This window comes from Stomoxys calcitrans, chromosome 5 (assembly GCF_963082655.1).
Source record: "Stomoxys calcitrans chromosome 5, idStoCalc2.1, whole genome shotgun sequence".
Taxonomy (NCBI): Eukaryota; Metazoa; Arthropoda; class Insecta; order Diptera; family Muscidae; genus Stomoxys; species Stomoxys calcitrans.
In genome coordinates, this window is record NC_081556.1 from 84,596,926 (window position 1) to 84,615,929 (window position 19,004).

At 40.9% G+C, this 19,004-nt stretch overlaps 1 protein-coding gene across 2 annotated transcripts; it reads left to right on the top strand.

The window, feature by feature from the left end:
- The first annotated feature begins 6,457 nt into the window (after positions 1-6,457).
- LOC106092115 (cytochrome P450 6g1) lies at positions 6,458-12,196 on the top strand. Of its 2 annotated transcripts, none has more exons than XM_013258878.2 (2): positions 6,458-7,771; positions 11,848-12,196. In XM_013258878.2, exons 1-2 carry the CDS (start codon positions 6,515-6,517, stop codon positions 12,133-12,135), a joined length of 1,545 nt encoding a protein of 514 aa, XP_013114332.2. In that variant the 5' UTR covers positions 6,458-6,514; the 3' UTR covers positions 12,136-12,196. The 2 variants fall into 2 exon arrangements, with proteins under 2 accessions (XP_013114332.2, XP_013114333.2); XM_013258879.2 differs by lacking the exon at positions 11,848-12,196 and adding an exon at positions 7,832-7,987.
- The last annotated feature ends 6,808 nt before the right edge of the window (positions 12,197-19,004 follow it).

The window sequence follows — 19,004 nt, forward strand, 5'->3', positions numbered from 1 at the left end:
GTGGCATGGGGCGGATTAATATCTGCACCCTCTTTTCAACCTAACCTAACCTTGGGAGAGACGTACAGACCGATCTCCCTTCTCTCATCAGTAGCAAAGACGCTTGAGGCATTACTCCTCCCGAGCCTAGTAGGAGAATTTGCATTCGCCGAGCATCAGCATGAATTTCGTGGACTGCATAGCACAACAACAGCTTTGCATGCCATCACCGCACACATTTGCCGTGGTTTCAATCAGCCCAGGCCATATGATAGGACGGTCCTCGTGGCACTGGACCTATCGAAGGCATTCGACACGGTCAGCCATGCCAAATTATTTGAGGACATCGCCAACACGTCCCTCCAGCCAGGCCTGAAACGCTGGGTCGCGAATTATCTGTGTGGTCGTTAGTCATTTGTGGAATTTAGTCGACGCACCGTAGAGTGAAACAGGGAGTTCCCCAAGGTGGGGTGATATCTCCGCTACTGTTTAACCTCTACGTATCCTCCATTCCACCCCCTCCAGACGGCATAGAAATCGTGTCATATGCGGACGATTGTACGATCATGGCATCAGGCCGCCGCCCATTGTTGACATCTGCGATAACTTGAACGTTTACCTCAACGAACCTGCCTCATATTTCGCTGCAAGAAATCCGAAGATATCTGCCACCAAATCTTCAGCCACATTGTTCACTACAAATACGCGTGAGGTGAATACTGAGCTAACTGTGATGGTTGATGGAGAAATGATTCCGACCTTCAAGTGTCCCAAAATACTTGGCGCCACATTTGACAGCTTTAACACATTCTCCCCACATGCCTCCTCAAGTCACTTGCTGACAGCACTTGGGGTGCAGACAAAGAAACCTTGTTGACCACGTACAAAGCAATTGGCCGGTCTGTGGTAAGTTATGCAGCGCCAGTGTGGTCTCGTGACACTTTGTGACACGCAGCGGAATAATATTCAGATCTATCAGATTGCCGCCCTCCGAACTGTGACTGGCTGTCTCCTCAGTTCTCATGTGGACCACCTGCATCAAAAGACAAAGATCCTACCAGTGCGAAGACATAACTACATGCTGTCTAAGCAATACCTTTTGGGCTGTTATCGCAAAGATCATACAAATCATCATCTTGTGGATAGATATCCCCCGCCCAGATACCTTAACGGAGATCTACATGATCTAGAGCGTGAGGTTCAGCGCTATAAGAGAGAACCTCTAGATCAAGCGGCATATCAAGCAGGTCTAGACAACATGCAGTCCTTGGAGAACGACCGCCTCCCATTGCACCTGAAAAAATTTACCTCCCCCGGCAAACCAGAGAAGTTCTGACTCAATTACGTTCCGGCAGATTCAGCCGCCTCAACTCCTACAGAGCAAGGATTGATGCCGACGTGCAAGATGTTTGTCCCGATTGTAATCAGGGACCGCACGATACACGTCACCTGTTTAACTGCCCAGCCAGACCCACTCGACTCAGATCCAGATCCCTGTGGAAGCACCCCATCTTAGTTGCAGAGTTCCTGGGTCTTGACACTCAACAGAATCAAGCAGACGAAAGATAGAACACAATAAACTGCTACAACAATAATAACAACATCGACATTATAGGTCGGCCACCGCAAGTAGTAAATGCAGCCTTTGAAAGAATCGTAAGAGAGAGTCAGTGAAAATGGGTTTGGCAGTGAATGGAGATAAGACAAAAAGGATGGTTTCAACTCCCAAAACGCCTTGTACAACCGAGCAGATAAGGTAAATGGAGAAAGTTGGGAACCACAACTTTGAGATAGTCAGCAACTTTATTTACCTCGTCACCGCCTTAACAGAAACAAATGACATCAGTTTTGAGATAAAGCGAAGAATAATACTGGAAAACAAATGGGACTTTGGACTAAGTAAGCAGATTAGAAACAAGGCCATCTCTCGACAGACGAAGAATACACTGTACAAGACACTGATACTACCCTTGCTCTTAAATGGTTCTGAGGCATGGGTACTTGTGAAAGCAGATGAGGAAGTGCTTGGAGTATTTGAGAGAAAGATTCTTCGTAACATATATGGACCAGTTTGCGTTAATGGAGAATATAGGCGTCGTATGAACCATGAGCTGCATGATGACGATAGCAAAGTTACACGTTGTCTAGATCATGTTGTCAGAATGCATAAAGAAGCTCCAGCAAAGAAGTGTTTTGAAGGCAAACACGGTGGTACTAGCAAACCGGGACGACCAAACGCACGATGATCGAGGTGCTTAGAACGCTTTTCTACGTTCAGCTAGTGTAACAAATGTTCTGTCATAGCCAATTAAAGTAAGTAAGTAAGTTAATCTCATAATAAACAATATTAAACATAAACGGCAGCTCAGAACTTCATGTATACGTAAATCTACAACAACAACCCGTTTAACTCAGTCTGTTCTTAGATAATCACATATACTTAACCATTTCTCTATTGTCGCATTTGAATTATTTCACGTTAGACTCGCCGTTTCGTAACTGTGCAATGAATGCGCTAAACGTTAATTTATAATATCAAGAAGTGAAAAGCAAATTTCGATCGGTATTGAGCTACATATATGATACACTATACTCGTATGTGTAAATTGGGTGGTATCATTGTAAGAACATTTATCTTAATCTTAACCAATTTTAAGGATTTAGGCAGACATCTTCGGATTGACACATAAATGGGAGATAGATTCCAATCAAAAGTTATGGACCATGGGTGTACAAAAATGCGTAGGTTTGATAGCATACGTGGAAACATGGACAGGACTAAATGGAATCAAGAAGTTTTTCTAAATGACAGACGTTACATAATAATAGATTAACCATTGTTCTCAGTGAAAAATGGCAACTACTAACAACGATAAGTTAAATAACACCAACATTAACTAACTAACAACGATTAGCAGGGCGACCCGGTAGCCGAGTTGTTAGCGTGCTTGGATTACCAGTGCAGGAGTTGTGGGTTCGAATCCCGCCAGAAGCCTTGGTCTGTCGCTACTGTGGTATCACAATGGACTAAAAATTGTCTATGTGAGTCTTTAAAGGACTGTCACTCTTCACAACCTAACCTAACAACGATTAGTAATATGACGTTTTCTTCTCATTCACTCTTAAGAGTCACCTAAGAGAACAGAAAAAGGAATAGGAGGAATATAAAATCTATTAAAATACTAGTATATTAACAAAAAGCAGCTAACAAGAAAGTTAAAAAGTGTTTTATGAAAATAATTTGAAGTTTAAAAGCAAAAAAATGTTCTCAATCGACTGATACATTCATTTCTCATGCATAGTTCTTTTAACATTTTCCTTCTTCTAAATTTTATACCCACTACCATAGGATATACGCAATATTGATCTAGGACCCCATAAAGTATATATATATATTCTTGATTGTCTCGACTTTTTGGGTCGAACTAGCCATGTCCGTCCGACCGTTCGTCTGTCGAAATCACGATAGGGTCGAATGCGTAGAGCAAGCCGCTAGAAATTTTGCACAAATCTTATATATAAAATCAATTTGAGTTTGTTTGTTTGCTTTGTATAGAGTCGAAAATGGCTGAACCGATTACCTTGAAATTGTCGCAGATTGTGTAGGTTGGTCTGGAAGGAAACATAGCCTATATAATTTTTTGATATCGGGAGGGGGACGGACACTTCCCCTTGCCCCAAAAGTACTACCCAAAAATAAAAGTGAACTGATCGGGACAATGTGGGATTCAAATGAAAGGTATTCAAGAGTAGAGTATGAGTTTCATAATAAAAGTTGGGTCCAAGTACCTGAGGGGCCGCCCCAGCCCCAAAACCCCTTAAAATAGGTTTATTTGACGATCATGACAATATGGGATTTAAATGAAAGGTATTCGGGAGAAGATTATGAATATGGTTAGAAAGTAGGAATAGGCTTTTTTATTTATTGATAAAGTGGACCAATAAGTAAAATGTGGGTATCAAATGAAAAGTATGCGGGAATATATATCGAATCTGGCATACAAATTCATGTCGAAGTAGAGGGGGTCACCCCACCTCCACAAAAACGCCCAAAATGGGCACGGATATATGGGACTATGTTTGTTTGTTCCGTATAGACTCAAAAACGGCAGAACCGATTTTCTCGAAATTTTTGCACATCGTGTAGGTTGGTCTGGTAGGCTATATAATTTTTCAGTATCGGAAGGGGGACGGACCCTCACCCTTATGCCAAAAACACAACTCAAAATCAAAAGTGGACTGATCGCTACAATATTAGTATCAAATGAAAGGTATTGGAGAGTAGAATACAAATATGGTATCAAAATTTGAGTCTAAGTACCCATCGGGCATAGATTTCGAATCTAGCATACGAAATCAGATCGAAGTATAGGGGGTCACGCCACCTCTCAAAAACGCCATTAGACCTATTATGACTATATGATAATTGGCTGAACCGATTTTCTTAACGTTTTCATAGATTTTATACGTTTGTCTGAAAGGAAACATAGGCTATATAATTTTTAGATATCGATTGGAGGCGGATCCTCCTCCTTACCCCAAAAACGCCACCCATATCCGAAAGTGGTCCGATGGGCACAATAAGGGTATTAAATGAATGGTATTGGAGACCAGAAAACGAATATGGTATTGTAAATTGGGTCCAAGTACCTGTCTCCCCTAAAAAGCACTTCTCTTTACCATAATTTCAAAAATACCAGATCTCGAAGACAGGTAATGCGATTCATTCGAAATTTTTTGCACTCTACAGTCACAGAAAAAAACATTGTCGGGGACGGATGACGCGGGGGCCGCCCAATAGATATATAGACTAATAACTACAATATAGAGCCATGTGTTTGGAGAGCCGGCCGACCCTAAAATACCTCCCTATTACATAAAAGCTATTTGGGGTGGAAATTTATTGATTTTCGGGAAATTTATATTCATTATCGGGACAAAGACCCTGGAGTCCACCCCACCGTCAAACACAACTTATTTACCGATCATACCATTATGGGACTTACATGAAATGTTTCTGAAAGAAGAGCACGAATCTTAGATTTACTTTAATGGACAAGTGACCACCCCCCAAATACCACCTAAACCCGAAATATTTACCAATACGATAATATGGGACTCAAAAGGAATGCATTTGGGAGTACAGAAAATATTTGCCAAGGGACCGAGCAGGGTCAAACTTCTCCCACATTAATGAGTGCTTTCCGATTGAAGTTGAGTTTATCAACGATAAGGGGGCTTCTTTTTATAGACGAGTCCGAAGGGCGTGCCGCAGTGCGACACCTCTTTGGGATGTCGCCATCATTAAGAGGGGATAACTACCGCTTTAAATTTTGACCGAAGTTCCGCCAGGATTCGAAAGCTGGCGTTCAGCGTAATAGGCGGACATTGGCTACAATAGCACGAATTTGATATCCACATTCAGGGCGAAGTGTCCCCACCCTAAAAAGATATTAGAGAGTTAAAGAAGGCGCAGCGGAGCGGGCCCTGTCCAGCTAGTACTTTATAATCATGAAGGTCGTTGATAATTGCAAATGGGCCATTTCGGTTCAGATTTGGATATAGCTCATGAGGCCCTGGAAGCCGCAATTTTTGCCCGACTTAGCTGAAACATTGCACATAGTGTTATGTCATAACTTCAAACAACTGTGCCAAGTAAGGTCTAAATCGGTATATATCCCGATATAACTCTCATATAAACCGATCTCCCGATTTAACTTCTTGAGCCCCTGGGAGCCTCAATTTTCATTCGATTTGGCGGAAATTTTGAACATAGTGTTATGTTATATCTTCCAACTGTGCCAAGTTAGGTCTAAATCGGTTTATAACCTGATATAGCTCCCATACAAATTGATATCCCGATTTAACTTCTTGAGCCTTTACAAGCGGCAATTTTTTCCGATTTAGCTGAAATTTTGCACATAGTGTTCTGTTATGACTGCCAACATCTGTGAGAAGTACGGTCCAAATCGGTCTAGAACATGATATAGCTCCATATAAACCGATCTTCCGATCTGACTTCTTGAGCCCTTACAAGCCTCGATTTTTATTCGATTTGGCTGAAATTTTGCATGGGTTTTCTGTTAAGACTCTCAACAACTGCGCCAAGTAGGTTTCAATTCGGCCTATAACCAGATGGGCTCCCATATTATAGCGGAATCGATGGTGGTGGGTTCTCAAGATTCGTCCTGGCCTGGGTTCTAATCTTTGGAAAATCAAGTGGGGCAAAATTTTTGACTAACCTAATTTTAAGGCTCCATCCATCTGTTCTCTTTTTGAGTATTGCACACAGGGTTCTAATCTTTGGAAAATCAAGTGGGGCAAAATTTTTGACTAACCTAATTTTAAGGCTCCATCCATCTGTTCTCTTTCTGAGCATTGCACAGAGTTATTATACCCTGAGTGAGCACAGTATTTAAGTAGGGTACAAAAATGCATATTTGATTTGTTATCAAACGTTTAAATCTTAGGTGGATGTGTTGTTCAGTGTGCAGTTTTACTTTCAACTTTGAGGGTGTGCTTTTGTCATTGCGGAATGTTATGTACGATTGTTTGTATTCTATTTCTGGCCCTCCTATTGGCTTTATATGTGTGCTACAAAGTTCAGTTTAGTTACTGGTCACGGCGAAATATTATTCCCAGTGTTCCTGGAAAAATATTCAGTGGCAATTTAATAGAATTCTTAACCTTTAAGACAAATTTCGCCTATCACCTTAAAACCATCTACGATGATCCCCAGTTCATTGATGTGCCAGTGGTGGGAGTGTATGATCTTTTCAAGCCCAGTTTATTTATCAGAGATCCAGAGCTAATCAAGTCAGTGCTGGTGCGAGACTTCGAAAGTTTCCCCAATAGATTCCCTGAAATGGACTTGAATCACGATCCAATTGGTGCCCGGTCAATGTTCTTTACCAAATATTCAATATGGAAGAAAATGCGTACAAAACTAAATCCTTTATTTACGAGTGCCAAGCTGAAAAATATGTACTACCTCATACAGAATGTTTGCAAGAATATGGAGCATCATCTTGACCAACAAGCCTACGTATATCGAGTTGAAATGAAGGATTTTTGTGCCCGCTATACTACAGATATCATTGCCACTACTCTTTTGGGATTCCAATCGAATTCTTTGGAAAATCCTGCAGAAGAATTGAATAAGGAGGTGCGCAAATTGGCCGATTACAACTGGAGACTTGCCTTTGATTATATGATTATCATATATTTTCCCAAATTGGCAAAGTTTTTCGGCTCAAGAGTGTTGTATCCTCAAACTGAGCTATTTTTCCGGTCATGCGTTCCAAGGGCTATCGCTGAAAGGGAACATAGTGATAAATGTCGTTTTGATCTAATCGATATGTTAGTCAAACTGAAAAGAGAGGCAATTTCGTTGGGAGAGAACATGAAAGACTTTATGTACTGTTTAATTGCCCAAGCTATGGTAATGACTGTTGCCGGCTTCGAAACATCATCAACAACTATGGCTAATGCCCTCTTAGAGTTGGCTAAACAACCTGATCTTCAAAAAAGGTTAAAAGACGAAATACGTACAGCATTTTCCCGGGCGGATCAGTTGAAAATTCCCTATGAGGATTTAAACAAGCTGGAGTATATGGATATGGTTGTATCCGAAACCCTGAGACTGTATCCAGTCCTTCCGGTGTTGCAGAGAATTTGTCAAAGGCCACCTGGAAAAGCTGAATCGTATTCATTAAAGCCCTATTGTGAATTCTCAATACCGGATGGAATGCCTGTGTATATATCAATGTATGGGCTGCACTATGATCCCAAGGCAAGTGTATAAAACATATGTATAGAAGTACACTGAAAAGAGTTTTTTCGTTATCCGTAGGATTTAAGCAATGAAAACGAGCCACAGAACTGAAACTTAAAAAAAGATGCTATCTTAAAATTTTAAGTCTTATTTACTTACGGATATGGCCATCCGTTTCAACTCACTGTGAAATTAGTAAAAACATTTTTTCAGCGTAGTATCTGTTTGCCAATATTATTCTTTGCTTTATTTCACGGCGGTGCCGAGGTATATAAAGTTGCTGCCTACCTCAAAGGGGTGCGAACAGAGTGCGTGCTGAAAGCCGAGCCAAGATTGTCAGTGCGATAAAGATTGTTAGTGCGATAAAGATGATTAATCCGATAAAAATGGCTAAATACAAGTCAATAAAAATATGCTTGTGGATAAAATAGGGAAGGCAGAGCAGAGCAGAGAGCAAAGTCGATGTAGTGCGATAAAACAGTCCCAATGCGTTCTTCGCGCTTCTATGCATAGTGGATGTTTACTTTCTAGCGTGCAAAAGTGTTTTTAATGTTTAACAAGTAAAAGGGCGTTAAGTTCGGCCGGGCCGAACTTTGGATACCCACCACCTCGGGTATATATGTGAACAACCTTTCGTCAAAATCCAGTGAAAAATGCATACCTTATGCCCCGTAGCAGCTATATAGACATATCAAACGATTTAGACCAAATGCTTATAAGTACAAGTAATTTTTCAACCGAGAGATCGGTTTATATGACAGCTATATCCAAATCTGGTTCGATCTGAGCCAAATTGAAGACCAACATCGAAGAGCAAAATACACCTCACTGCCTTAAATTTCAGCAAAATCGGATAATAAATGAGGCTTTTATGGGCCTAAGACCCTAAATCGGAGGATCGGTCTATATGGCAGCTATATCCAAATTTGGACCGATCTAAGCCAAATTAACCAAGGATGTCGAAGGGCCTAACACAACTCACTGTCCCACATTTCAGCAAAATCGGATAATAAATGTGGCTTTTATGGGCCTAAGACCCTAAATCGGAGGATCGGTCTATATGGCAGCTATATCCAAATCTGGACCGATCTGGGCCAAATTGACGGAGGATGTTAAAAGGCGTAACACAACTCACTGTCCCAAATTTCAGCGAAATCGGATAATAAATGAGGCTATTATGGGCCTAAGACCCTAAATCGGTCGATCGGTCTATATGGGGGCTATATCAAGATATAGTCCGATATAGCCCATCTTCGAACTTAACCTGCTTATGGACAAAAAAAGAGTCTGTGCAGAATTTCAGCTCAATATCTCTATTTTTAAAGACTGTAGCGTGATTTCAACAGACAGACGGACGGACATGTCTAGATCGTCTTAGATATTTACGCTGATCAAGAATATATATACTTTATAGGGTCGGAAATGGATATTTCGATGTGTTGCAAAGGATTATCATTATCAAAGGCTTATCATTACAGAATTTTTGGTAAAGGAAGCCTCGAGGAGCTTCAAACCATTTAAGTCACCCGGAGTAATTTCTGCGTAATTGCAGGGGGAGGCAGATCCACCAGGCCAATATTTCCACAGCGTACATGGGACTTGCATATACTCCGAAAGCCTGGCAGGAGGCAAGGGTAGTATTTATACCGAAGCCCGGCAAGCCCTGCACGAGGTTGTGCATAAAATAGAAGAATCCTTCGATGCCAAAACGTATACACTGGCGGTTTGCATTGACATCGAGGGGGCGTTTAATAATGTGCCGACCGACACATTGATGCAATCCTAAGGCCAGTTCCGGGTGGGCTGGGTCCTTAGAGAATGGATAAACCATATGCTAAGTAACATATGGATAAATTATGGATGCCATGACAAAAATATAAGGGAGAAACTGGCACAGGGCACGTCACAGGGGGACATTTTATCGCCACTCCTATGGGAAACTACCATAAATGACCTATTACGGATGCTGACTGAGGAGGGATTTAAACCTGTCTGCTACGCAGTAGATGTTTTAATACTTCTAAGGGCTAAGGATCCGAACGAGCTATGCGGAAGGGTCGAATGGGTCTTGCATATGGCATAATGACTGGGCTAGACCCAAAGATCTCAATTTTAACCGAGAGAAGACTGAAATACGCCTGTTCACGAGGAAGACGAAGGTGTGCCTACTTAAAGCATCACGTTTCCTCCATAGAACAATTTTGATATCTGAAAAGGCCAAATACTTAGGTGTGATCTTCGACAGGAAGCTTAATTGGAAGTGTCCCATTCGGGAACGTACTGAGAGGGCTCGGAGATGTTGGGTACTATGGGGAAATGGGGTCCGAATCCAAGGATAGTCCACTGGCTCCACATGAACGTGATTAGATCAATACTTAGTTACGCCTCAGTAGTTTGGTGGACTGCTATGGAGCAAAAGTGCAACGTTAGGATAATACAACAGGTTCAGAGAACATGTTGTCTTGGCATAGGCGGGGACCATTCCCACTAGAACACTGGGGACCATCCGACCCACAGACATACCGATTAAGTGTGAGGCAGCCCCTGCGACTATGAGACTTAGGGCGATGGGAGCAGCTCATACTATCGCGGTATAATCGAGGCGACGATAGAAAACCTGGAAGGAATAAAAGAGGTTTCCGATCGGATACCTGACAGTGCGATGCACTGCTGCCAGCGCACATTCTTGGATTGACGGAACCTTAGTATTGCCGTCTGGAAGATCATGTTACACGGATGGATAAAAGCTAGGTGACAGAGTGGGTCTGGAAGGGACTGAGATCTGTTTTAGACTGTTTGAACATAATACGGTCCTGCAGGCGGAGATCTGGGCAATCACGGAATACGTGAGGTGGTGTGGTGCTAACTCAATGATATCGAGTGTGAACATCTTAATGGAAAGTAAACAGGCCATAAGAGCTATAACAACTAGGATGGTAAGGTCTAAAGTCACAAATAGTGTTGGAGTTAAAGAAGGAGATTAACGCCATCTCTAAAAATGGCACCAACCGCATCGTTTAAGTGCCTGCCCACAGCGGAATAAGGGGAATGAAAAAGTTGACGATTTGCCAGTGAAGGGCAAAGGACTGCCGTCAACAAACTTGGTTAAACCGAAGTCTTTCGGGTCGACGCATTCCGTGTTAAGAGCTTGAGCTACGAACGCGCATGAAACACTGTGGAACAACGAAACAGCTGGAAGGACAATGAAAATACAATGGTGAGGTCCGGATTGTGCTGGCTACATTTGTGAAGTATACTGTTATGTTAAAACTTCTCTATCAAGTGGTGTCGCTATGCGACACGCCGTTCGGACTCGGCATAAAAAAGTATGCCCTTATCATCGAGCTTAAACATTAATCGGACTGCAGTCATTGAACTTAGCACGCTTTTACTTGTTCCATTTCCTTTTTCCTTCTGCGGAATAGACCTTTCTATTCTCCCAGATACCTCCCATTCTTAATATGCCGCATTCTTGGCATCAGTAGAATTTCTACGCTCTTGATGAGGGAGGCATAAACATAAATTTTGCGTCATTTTTATGGAGTGGGGAATGGTTTGCAACTGCATCGTTATGTCATCGGGACAAGGAGTGCTTTCATCAAGCAGTTGAGTCAGGCCGTTGCCATTTGTTGTGTTTGCAGCTTTTCAATATCAAGCAAACGTGATCGATTTGTTTATTTATTTCTTGATCTGTGTACAATAATTTGGCTTTGTGAATTAATTCTATGTTGAAATCTGGTGCAGATAACCACCCTTTTTTGTGCCCCGGCGAAGTATTTAGCCTCAACCCGTTATTCGAAGAGGAGGCTACATTTTCCGACTGTTGGACCAACGATATTTTCCATCCGTACACAGCAAACAAATAAATCTCAACGAATTTTAGCGTTGAACTGAAGACAAACAAGAAAAAGCGTGCTAAGTTCGGCAGGGCCGAACCTTGTATACACTTCACCATTTATCGCATTTATCAAGTTCTTCGAATAACTTTTTCAAATATATGTGAGCTACGGAATGACGAAAATAAATATCGTATACTTTCCTAATTTTCTATGCTGCTAATAAAAAAGCCTCATTTAATTTCTTTTATTTTCTAGTATTGGACAAATCCCACCACTTTTGATCCAGAACGGTTTTCAGCCGAAAACAAGCAATCGCTTAATCCCGGCATTTATTTACCTTTCGGCATGGGTCCTCATAACTGTATTGGAGTACGTTTGGGCTTGCTGCAGGTTAAATGTGGACTACTGCATTTGTTAAGAAATCATCATGTGCGAGTGTGCGAAGCTACTGTGCTTAAACCAGAGTTTGAGGCGAAATCAATTCTTCTACAGCTAAAAGGTGGAGTTTATTTGGAAATTGTCAAGGACTGCTTAAGTGCTTAACTATAAATATTGTCTACATATAAAATAGAATATATACGTGATACTTGAATACAACCTACAATATTTGTGTTATACCAATGTATACGAGGGAGGATACAGCGAAATCTGGTAATAACTAAAGCTTTTATGGCCTTCGTTCCCCTTATCGGCAGATCGGTCTATATGGCAGCTATATCTAAATATAGTCCGATCTGAACCATATTTAGGTCGAATGTTGGGAGGTCTTAATCTACTCACTGTTTTAAATTTCAGGGAAATCGGGTAATAAATATAGCTTTTATTGGCTTCAGACCCTTTATCGGATGATCGGTCTATATGGCACCTTTATTTAACTATAGTCCTATCTGAACCATATTTAGGTCGGGTATCACGAGGCTAAAAATAACTCACTGTTTCAAATTTCAGCGGAATCGGTTAAAAAATAAAGCTTTTATGGTCTTCAGACCCTTTTTCGGCAGATCGGTCTATATGGTAGCTAAATATAGTCCGATTTGAACCATATTTGGGTCAGTTGTCGGGAGGTTTAAAATAACCCACTGTTGCAAATTTCAGTAAAATCGGATGGAAAATAAAGTTTTCACAGTCATTAGAACAGTTATCGGAAAATCGGAAAATATATCAGCTATATCCAAATATGGTCCGATTTAGTCCTTTCAAGAACTTAACCAGCGTGCATCAAAAAGACGTATTTGTGCCAAATTTCAGCTCAATATCTCAATTTTTGAAGGCTCTAGAGTGATTACAACAGACGGACGGATAGACGGACAGACACACCGACATCGTTAAATCGTCTTAGAATTTTACGTCAATTCGAAATATACATACTTTGTAGGGTCGGAAATTGGACCCTCCACCTTACCCTCATTTTCAGAAACGCCAGATCTCGGAGATGAGTGGTGCGATTTAAGCGAAATTTTGTGTGCTCTGTTTTAGTAACCTAAAAACTTAAATTTAGTATCCAAATTTTGGATGGGATACCTTGGGGGGGGGGGGGGGGGGAGCGACCCACCCACAAAACCTACAATATATATATATATATATATATATAGACCAATAAAAACACTATGGGACTCAAATGAAAGGTATTTTAGATTAGAAAACCCATCTGATATCCAATTGTGGGACAAAGTGTTTGGGGGACCACCACAACCCCCAAAACACCCCTAAGTCGGACATATTTACGCACCATGACAATATGGGACTCAAATGAAAGGTATTCACGAGTAGAATACGAATTTCATATCCAACTGTGGGACCAAGTTTCTGGAGGTGCACCCCTTCCCCAAAACACCCCCCAAACATGGCTAATTTACTGATCATGATGATATGGGACTTAAAAAAAGCTATTTGAGTGTAGAATACGAAAGTGATATCCAAATGTGGAACCAAGTATTTGGGAGGCGGCCCCTCCCCAAAAAATATTCCTCAAAGAGGACAAATGTACGACCATAGCAATATGGGGCTCAAATGTAAGGTCTTTGGGAGTATAGCACGAATTTGATATTAATATTCAGGAAAGTGTTTATGTGGCCACCCCACCCCCATAACACCACCCATATAGGAAGTATTTGCTGACCATTGCAATATGGGGCTCAAATAAGAGGTATTTTAAAGTAGAACACGAAACTGATATATACTTTCAATGGCCGCCCCATCCCCCAAAACACCCCCAAGCCGGTCATGTTTGCCGACTATGGAAATATAATGAAATGAAAGGTGTTAGAGAGTAGACCACGAATCTGATATCAACATTCGGGACAAACTGTCTAGGGGACGTCTCATCACCATAACAACCCTCAAACAGGACGTATTTGCTCACCAAGACATCATGGGTCTTCAAGACAGTGGAGCTCGATATTGATAGTTTTTGCGGCCAATACGCCAAACCGGATATGTTTGCTGACTTTTGCAATAAGGGGTTTAAATGAAAGGTATTTGAGATTAGAAAACGAATTTGATATCTAATTTCAAATAAATGATATATAAACACATGAGAATAGAGCACGATGTCCCTATATTTTAAGGGTTTAGTGTTAAAGGGAACAACCCCACTCCCCAAAACCCCTAAATCGGGCATATTTTCCAACTATGCCAATGTGGGGCTGATATGAAGGGTATTGGGAAGTAGAGCACGAAATTGATAGCCACTTTCGAGGCCACTTTTCTGGGAGTCTACCCCTTTCTCAAAATAGACCACAAACAGCAAGTAATTGCTGACCATCGCAATATAGGGGTCAAATAAAGGTATTTGGGGGTAGAATACGAAAGTCGAAATGTGGGACCATGTACTTGGGGCACCGCTCTTTTCTCAAAAATCCCCTAAAGACTAAAAATTTATCGACCATGCCTGTATTTGGCTCAAACGAAGGGTATTTGAGATTAGAAAACTAATTTGATAACCAATTTTGGGGCCAAGTGTTTGGGGGACGCCTCATCCTATAAACTCTACTTAAACCGACGGCGAAATGGGGATAAAATAAATGGTATTTGAGACAAGAGCACGATGTTGTTATTTTTTTTTCGGGGCCAAGTATCTAGGGGACCACCTCACTCCCAAAAACACTCCTAAATCGGACATCACGAGAATATCGGGGGGAAATAAATTCTTTTTAGAATGGAATTAAACCCTCTGAGCGAATGCGTGGTCCCATAAAGGTCATATGGAATTCAGATAAAGGTTCTTACATTGTAATACTGTTAGTAAAGCGATATACATATACTATTTTCGTAACATCGTATTGCACTAGAAGCTCTTTAATTGTTGAAAATAAATATTCAAAGGATAATTTTGTTCCATATAAAGTTCCATAGGAAGGCGCAGCGGAGCGGGCCCGGTTCAGCTAGTAGATAATAAAAACCATAAACTACTTTAATTTATGGGTTTTGGTCGTTTAAATGTAAGTTAATTGTTTTTTATACGCAAATCAAATTAAGACATTGACAAGTGTTTTTTAATTTGTATTATTACACTTTTGCTGCTGTAGAGAAAAATACACTACACTACTGTTTACTAACAGCAACTCAATATTAGACTTGAAAACTAAACAAGTAAAAGAGTGTTTATTTCTGCCGGGCCGAATCTTGGGATCCCACCACCATGAATTCTGCTAAAATAAATATGGGAGCTATTGGGTTGCCCAAAAAGTAATTGCGGATTTTTCATATAGTCGGCGTTGACAAATTTTTTCACAGCTTGTGACTCTGTAATTGCATTCTTTCTTCTGTCAGTTATCAGCTGTTACTTTTAGCTTGCTTTAGAAGAAAAGTGTAAAAAAAGTATATTTGATTAAAGTTCATTCTAAGTTTTATTAAAAATGCATTTACTTTCTTTTAAAAAATCCGCAATTACTTTTTGGGCAACCATATATCTGGTACTTAACCGCTTTGGACCGGATTTGGCACAGTTGTTGAGAGTCATAACAGAACACTATATGCAAATTTTTATTCAAATCGGATACAAATCGCGGCTTGTAAGGGCTTAAGAAATCAAAGCGGGAGATCGGTTTATATGGGAGCTCTATCATGTTTTTGACCGATTTAGACCGTACTTGCCACAGCTGTTGGAAGTCATAGCAGAGCACTATATACAAAATTTCTGCAAAATCGGACAAAAATTGTGGATTCCAGGGGCTCAAGAAGTCAAATCAGGAGATCGGTTTATATGGAAGCCATATCCAAATCTAAACCGATATGACCCATTTGCAATCCCCAATGACCTATATCAATACTATGTATCTGTGCGCAATTTTAAGCTGCTAGCTTTACGCGTTCGACCGCTATGGTAATTTTGACAGTCGGACGGACATGGCTAGTTTGACTCAGAATGGCGAGACGATCAAGAATATATATAATTTATGGGGTCCTAGATCAATATTTCGTGGTGTTACAAACGGAATGACTATTGTAGATTAGTATACCCCATCCTATGGTGGTGGGAATAAAAATGGTTTCTGTACCATATTTACAAAAATATTTTCTTCAAAAGTTATCCTATTTAAAGTTTTATCACATCCATTCGTATGTAGACAAAAACTTCGTATACAGTAAAAGGTGTTTGGATAACAACAATGCATAAGAAGGATATCAACATCGGGTTTGGCTTCTGATTATGTCCGCGATGAGAACAACTATGTACTGAATGTTAATCCAATACTACAAGGCGTTTCAAATTGAATGAAAAAGTTTCTCTAGGCCATCCCATGATGGTCACAGTTCCCCTCCTATTTTATGTACATACCATCTGGACAGGGCCGGCTCCGCTGCGCCTTCTTTAACTCTCTCATATCTATTAAGGGTGGGGACACTTCGCCATGAATGTGGATATCGTGCTACTGTAGCCTATGCACTCCTATGACGATGAACGCCTGCGTTCGAATCCAGGCGGAACTTCGGACAAAATTTAAATCGGTGGTTATGCTGACGACATTTGTGAGGTACCATACCTTGCATGGTCATGTAAAAAATTCTCCCAAAGAGGTGTCGCACTGCGGCACACCGTACGGACTCGGCTATAAAAAAGGTCCCTTATCGTTGATAAATTCAACTTGAAATTTTTATTCTACTTCCAAATGCCTTTCTTTTGAGCCCCATATTACTGTATTGGTAAATATTTCGGGTTTAGGGGGTATTTCGGGGGCGGTCGCTTGGCCATCAAAGTAAATATAAGATTCGTGCTCTACTTTCGGAAACATTTCGTATGAGTCTCATAACGGCATGATCGGTAAATAAGTTGTGTTTGAAGGTGGGGTGGACCCCAGGGTCTTTGTCCCGAAAACGAATATAAATTTCCCGAAAATCAATAAATTTCCATCCCAAATAGCTTTTATATAATAGGGAGGTATTTTGGAATGAGGCGACTCCCCAAATTGTTGTGGTTGGTCGTTATATCCATTTGGCGGGTTTTGGGCTGTCCCCACGGCACCCGTCCCCAACAATAGAAACCATGTTTTTGTTTTGGTGATTGTTAGAGTGCAAAAAATTTCAAACTAATCGCATTACCAATCTCCGAGAAATGGTATTTTTGAAATTAGGGTAATGAGAAGTGTTTTTTAGTGGAGATATTTCGACTCAAATATGGATATAAAATACTTGTCCTTTCCCAAATCTCTTTACTTTGAACCCCAAGAGCCACCTTGACTTGAACGCAAATTTTAATGTCATATTTTTAATCTACTCCCAATGGTCGGCTGATATGCCCATTTGGGGGTGAGGCGACCTCCCATTACTTGGACCTAATTTTTTATGCCATATTTGTAATCTAATGCTGGGTACTTTTCATTTGAGTCCCATATTGATAGGAACGTCGAATAATTCTGTTTAGAGGTGTTTTTGGGTTGGGGCGGCCCGCTGGGTACTTGAACCCACAATTTAATATGATATTCTTTTTCTAGTCCCCAATATCTTTCATTTGATATCCATATTGTGCCCATCAGTCCTTTTTTGGTATTGGGTGGCGTTTTTGATGTAAGGGACACAGTCAACCACCATCCGATATTTAAAAACTGTCTTCGTTTCTTTTTTTGATTCTACGGAACAAACAAACAAACGTCGGTTGGTATTGTAAACGGGTCATATCGTGTTTTGATATAGCTGCCATATAAACCGATTTTGGGTCTTGACTTCTTGAGCCTCTAGAGTCTTATCCGATTGGGATGAAATTTTGCACGACGTGTTTTGTTATGATTTCCAGCAACTGTGCCAAGTATGGTTCAAATCGGTCCATAACCTGATATAGCTGCCATATAAACCGATCTTGGGTCTTGACTTCTTGAGCCTCTAGAGTGCGCAATTCATATCCGATTGGAATGAAATTTCGCACGACGTGTTTTGTTATGATATCCAACAACTGTGCCAAGTATGGTTGAAATCGGTTCATAACATGATACTTGTTAATACCATATTCGTATTCTACTCTTCAATACCTTTCATTTGATATCGATATTGTCTTTATCGGTCCACTTGTGATTTTGGTTGGTATTCTTGGGGTAACGGGAAGGGTCCGCCCCCTTCCGATATCAACATATTATAAATCATATTTCCTCTTCCTGACCATATTCGTAATCTACTCCCGAATACCTTTCATTGGAGTCCTATATTGTCATATTTTCTCCCAAATATTGCGATGGTCAGTAAAAAATTGCTGTTTGTGGGGTATTTTTGGAAAGGGGTTGAACCCCAAGAAATTGGTCCCGAAAGTGGGTATCAATTCTTGATCTACAGCCCAATACCTCTCATTTAAGCTCCACATTGACATGGTCGGTAAATATGCCTGATTTAGGGGTGTTTTGGGGATTGGAGGCGTCCCCCAAACACTTAGCCCGAAAAAAAATCAGCTACGTGCTCTATTCTCATGGAACTTTACATCATTTATTTGAACCCAATATTGCCATTGGCCTAAAAATTGGATATCAAATTGGTTTTCTAATCTCATTTAGACTCCTTATTGCAAAAGTCAGCAAATATGTCCGGTTTGGGGTATTGGTCCAAAAAACTATTAATATTTAGTTCCACTCTCTTTAAGACCCAAATTGTCTTGATGGGCAAATACGGAGGTTGTTATGGTGGTGGGACGTCCCCTCGACAGTTGGTCCCTAATGTTGACATCAGATATGTGGTCTACTCACAAATGCCATTAATTTGAGCCCCATATTTCCATAGTCGGCAAAAATGACCGGCTTGGGGGGGGGGGGGGGGGTGTTTTGGGGGTGGGCGCCCACTCAGTGAGTTGGCCCCATAGACACTTTTCCCGAATATTGATATCAGATTCATGCTTTACTCCCAAAGACCTTTTCTTTGTTCCCCATATTGCTATGGTCGTAAATTTGTCCCCTTTGGGGAGAGGCGTCCTTCCTAACACTTGGTCGCATATT

Excerpts from the sequence above, each read along its gene's own strand:
- LOC106092115 (XM_013258878.2), top strand. The coding sequence starts at position 6,515 with ATGTTATGTACGATTGTTTGTATTCTATTTCTGGCCCTCCTATTGGCT. Across the intron at positions 7,772-11,847 it reads GGCTGCACTATGATCCCAAG|TATTGGACAAATCCCACCAC; the intron begins GCAAGTGTATAA and ends TTTATTTTCTAG.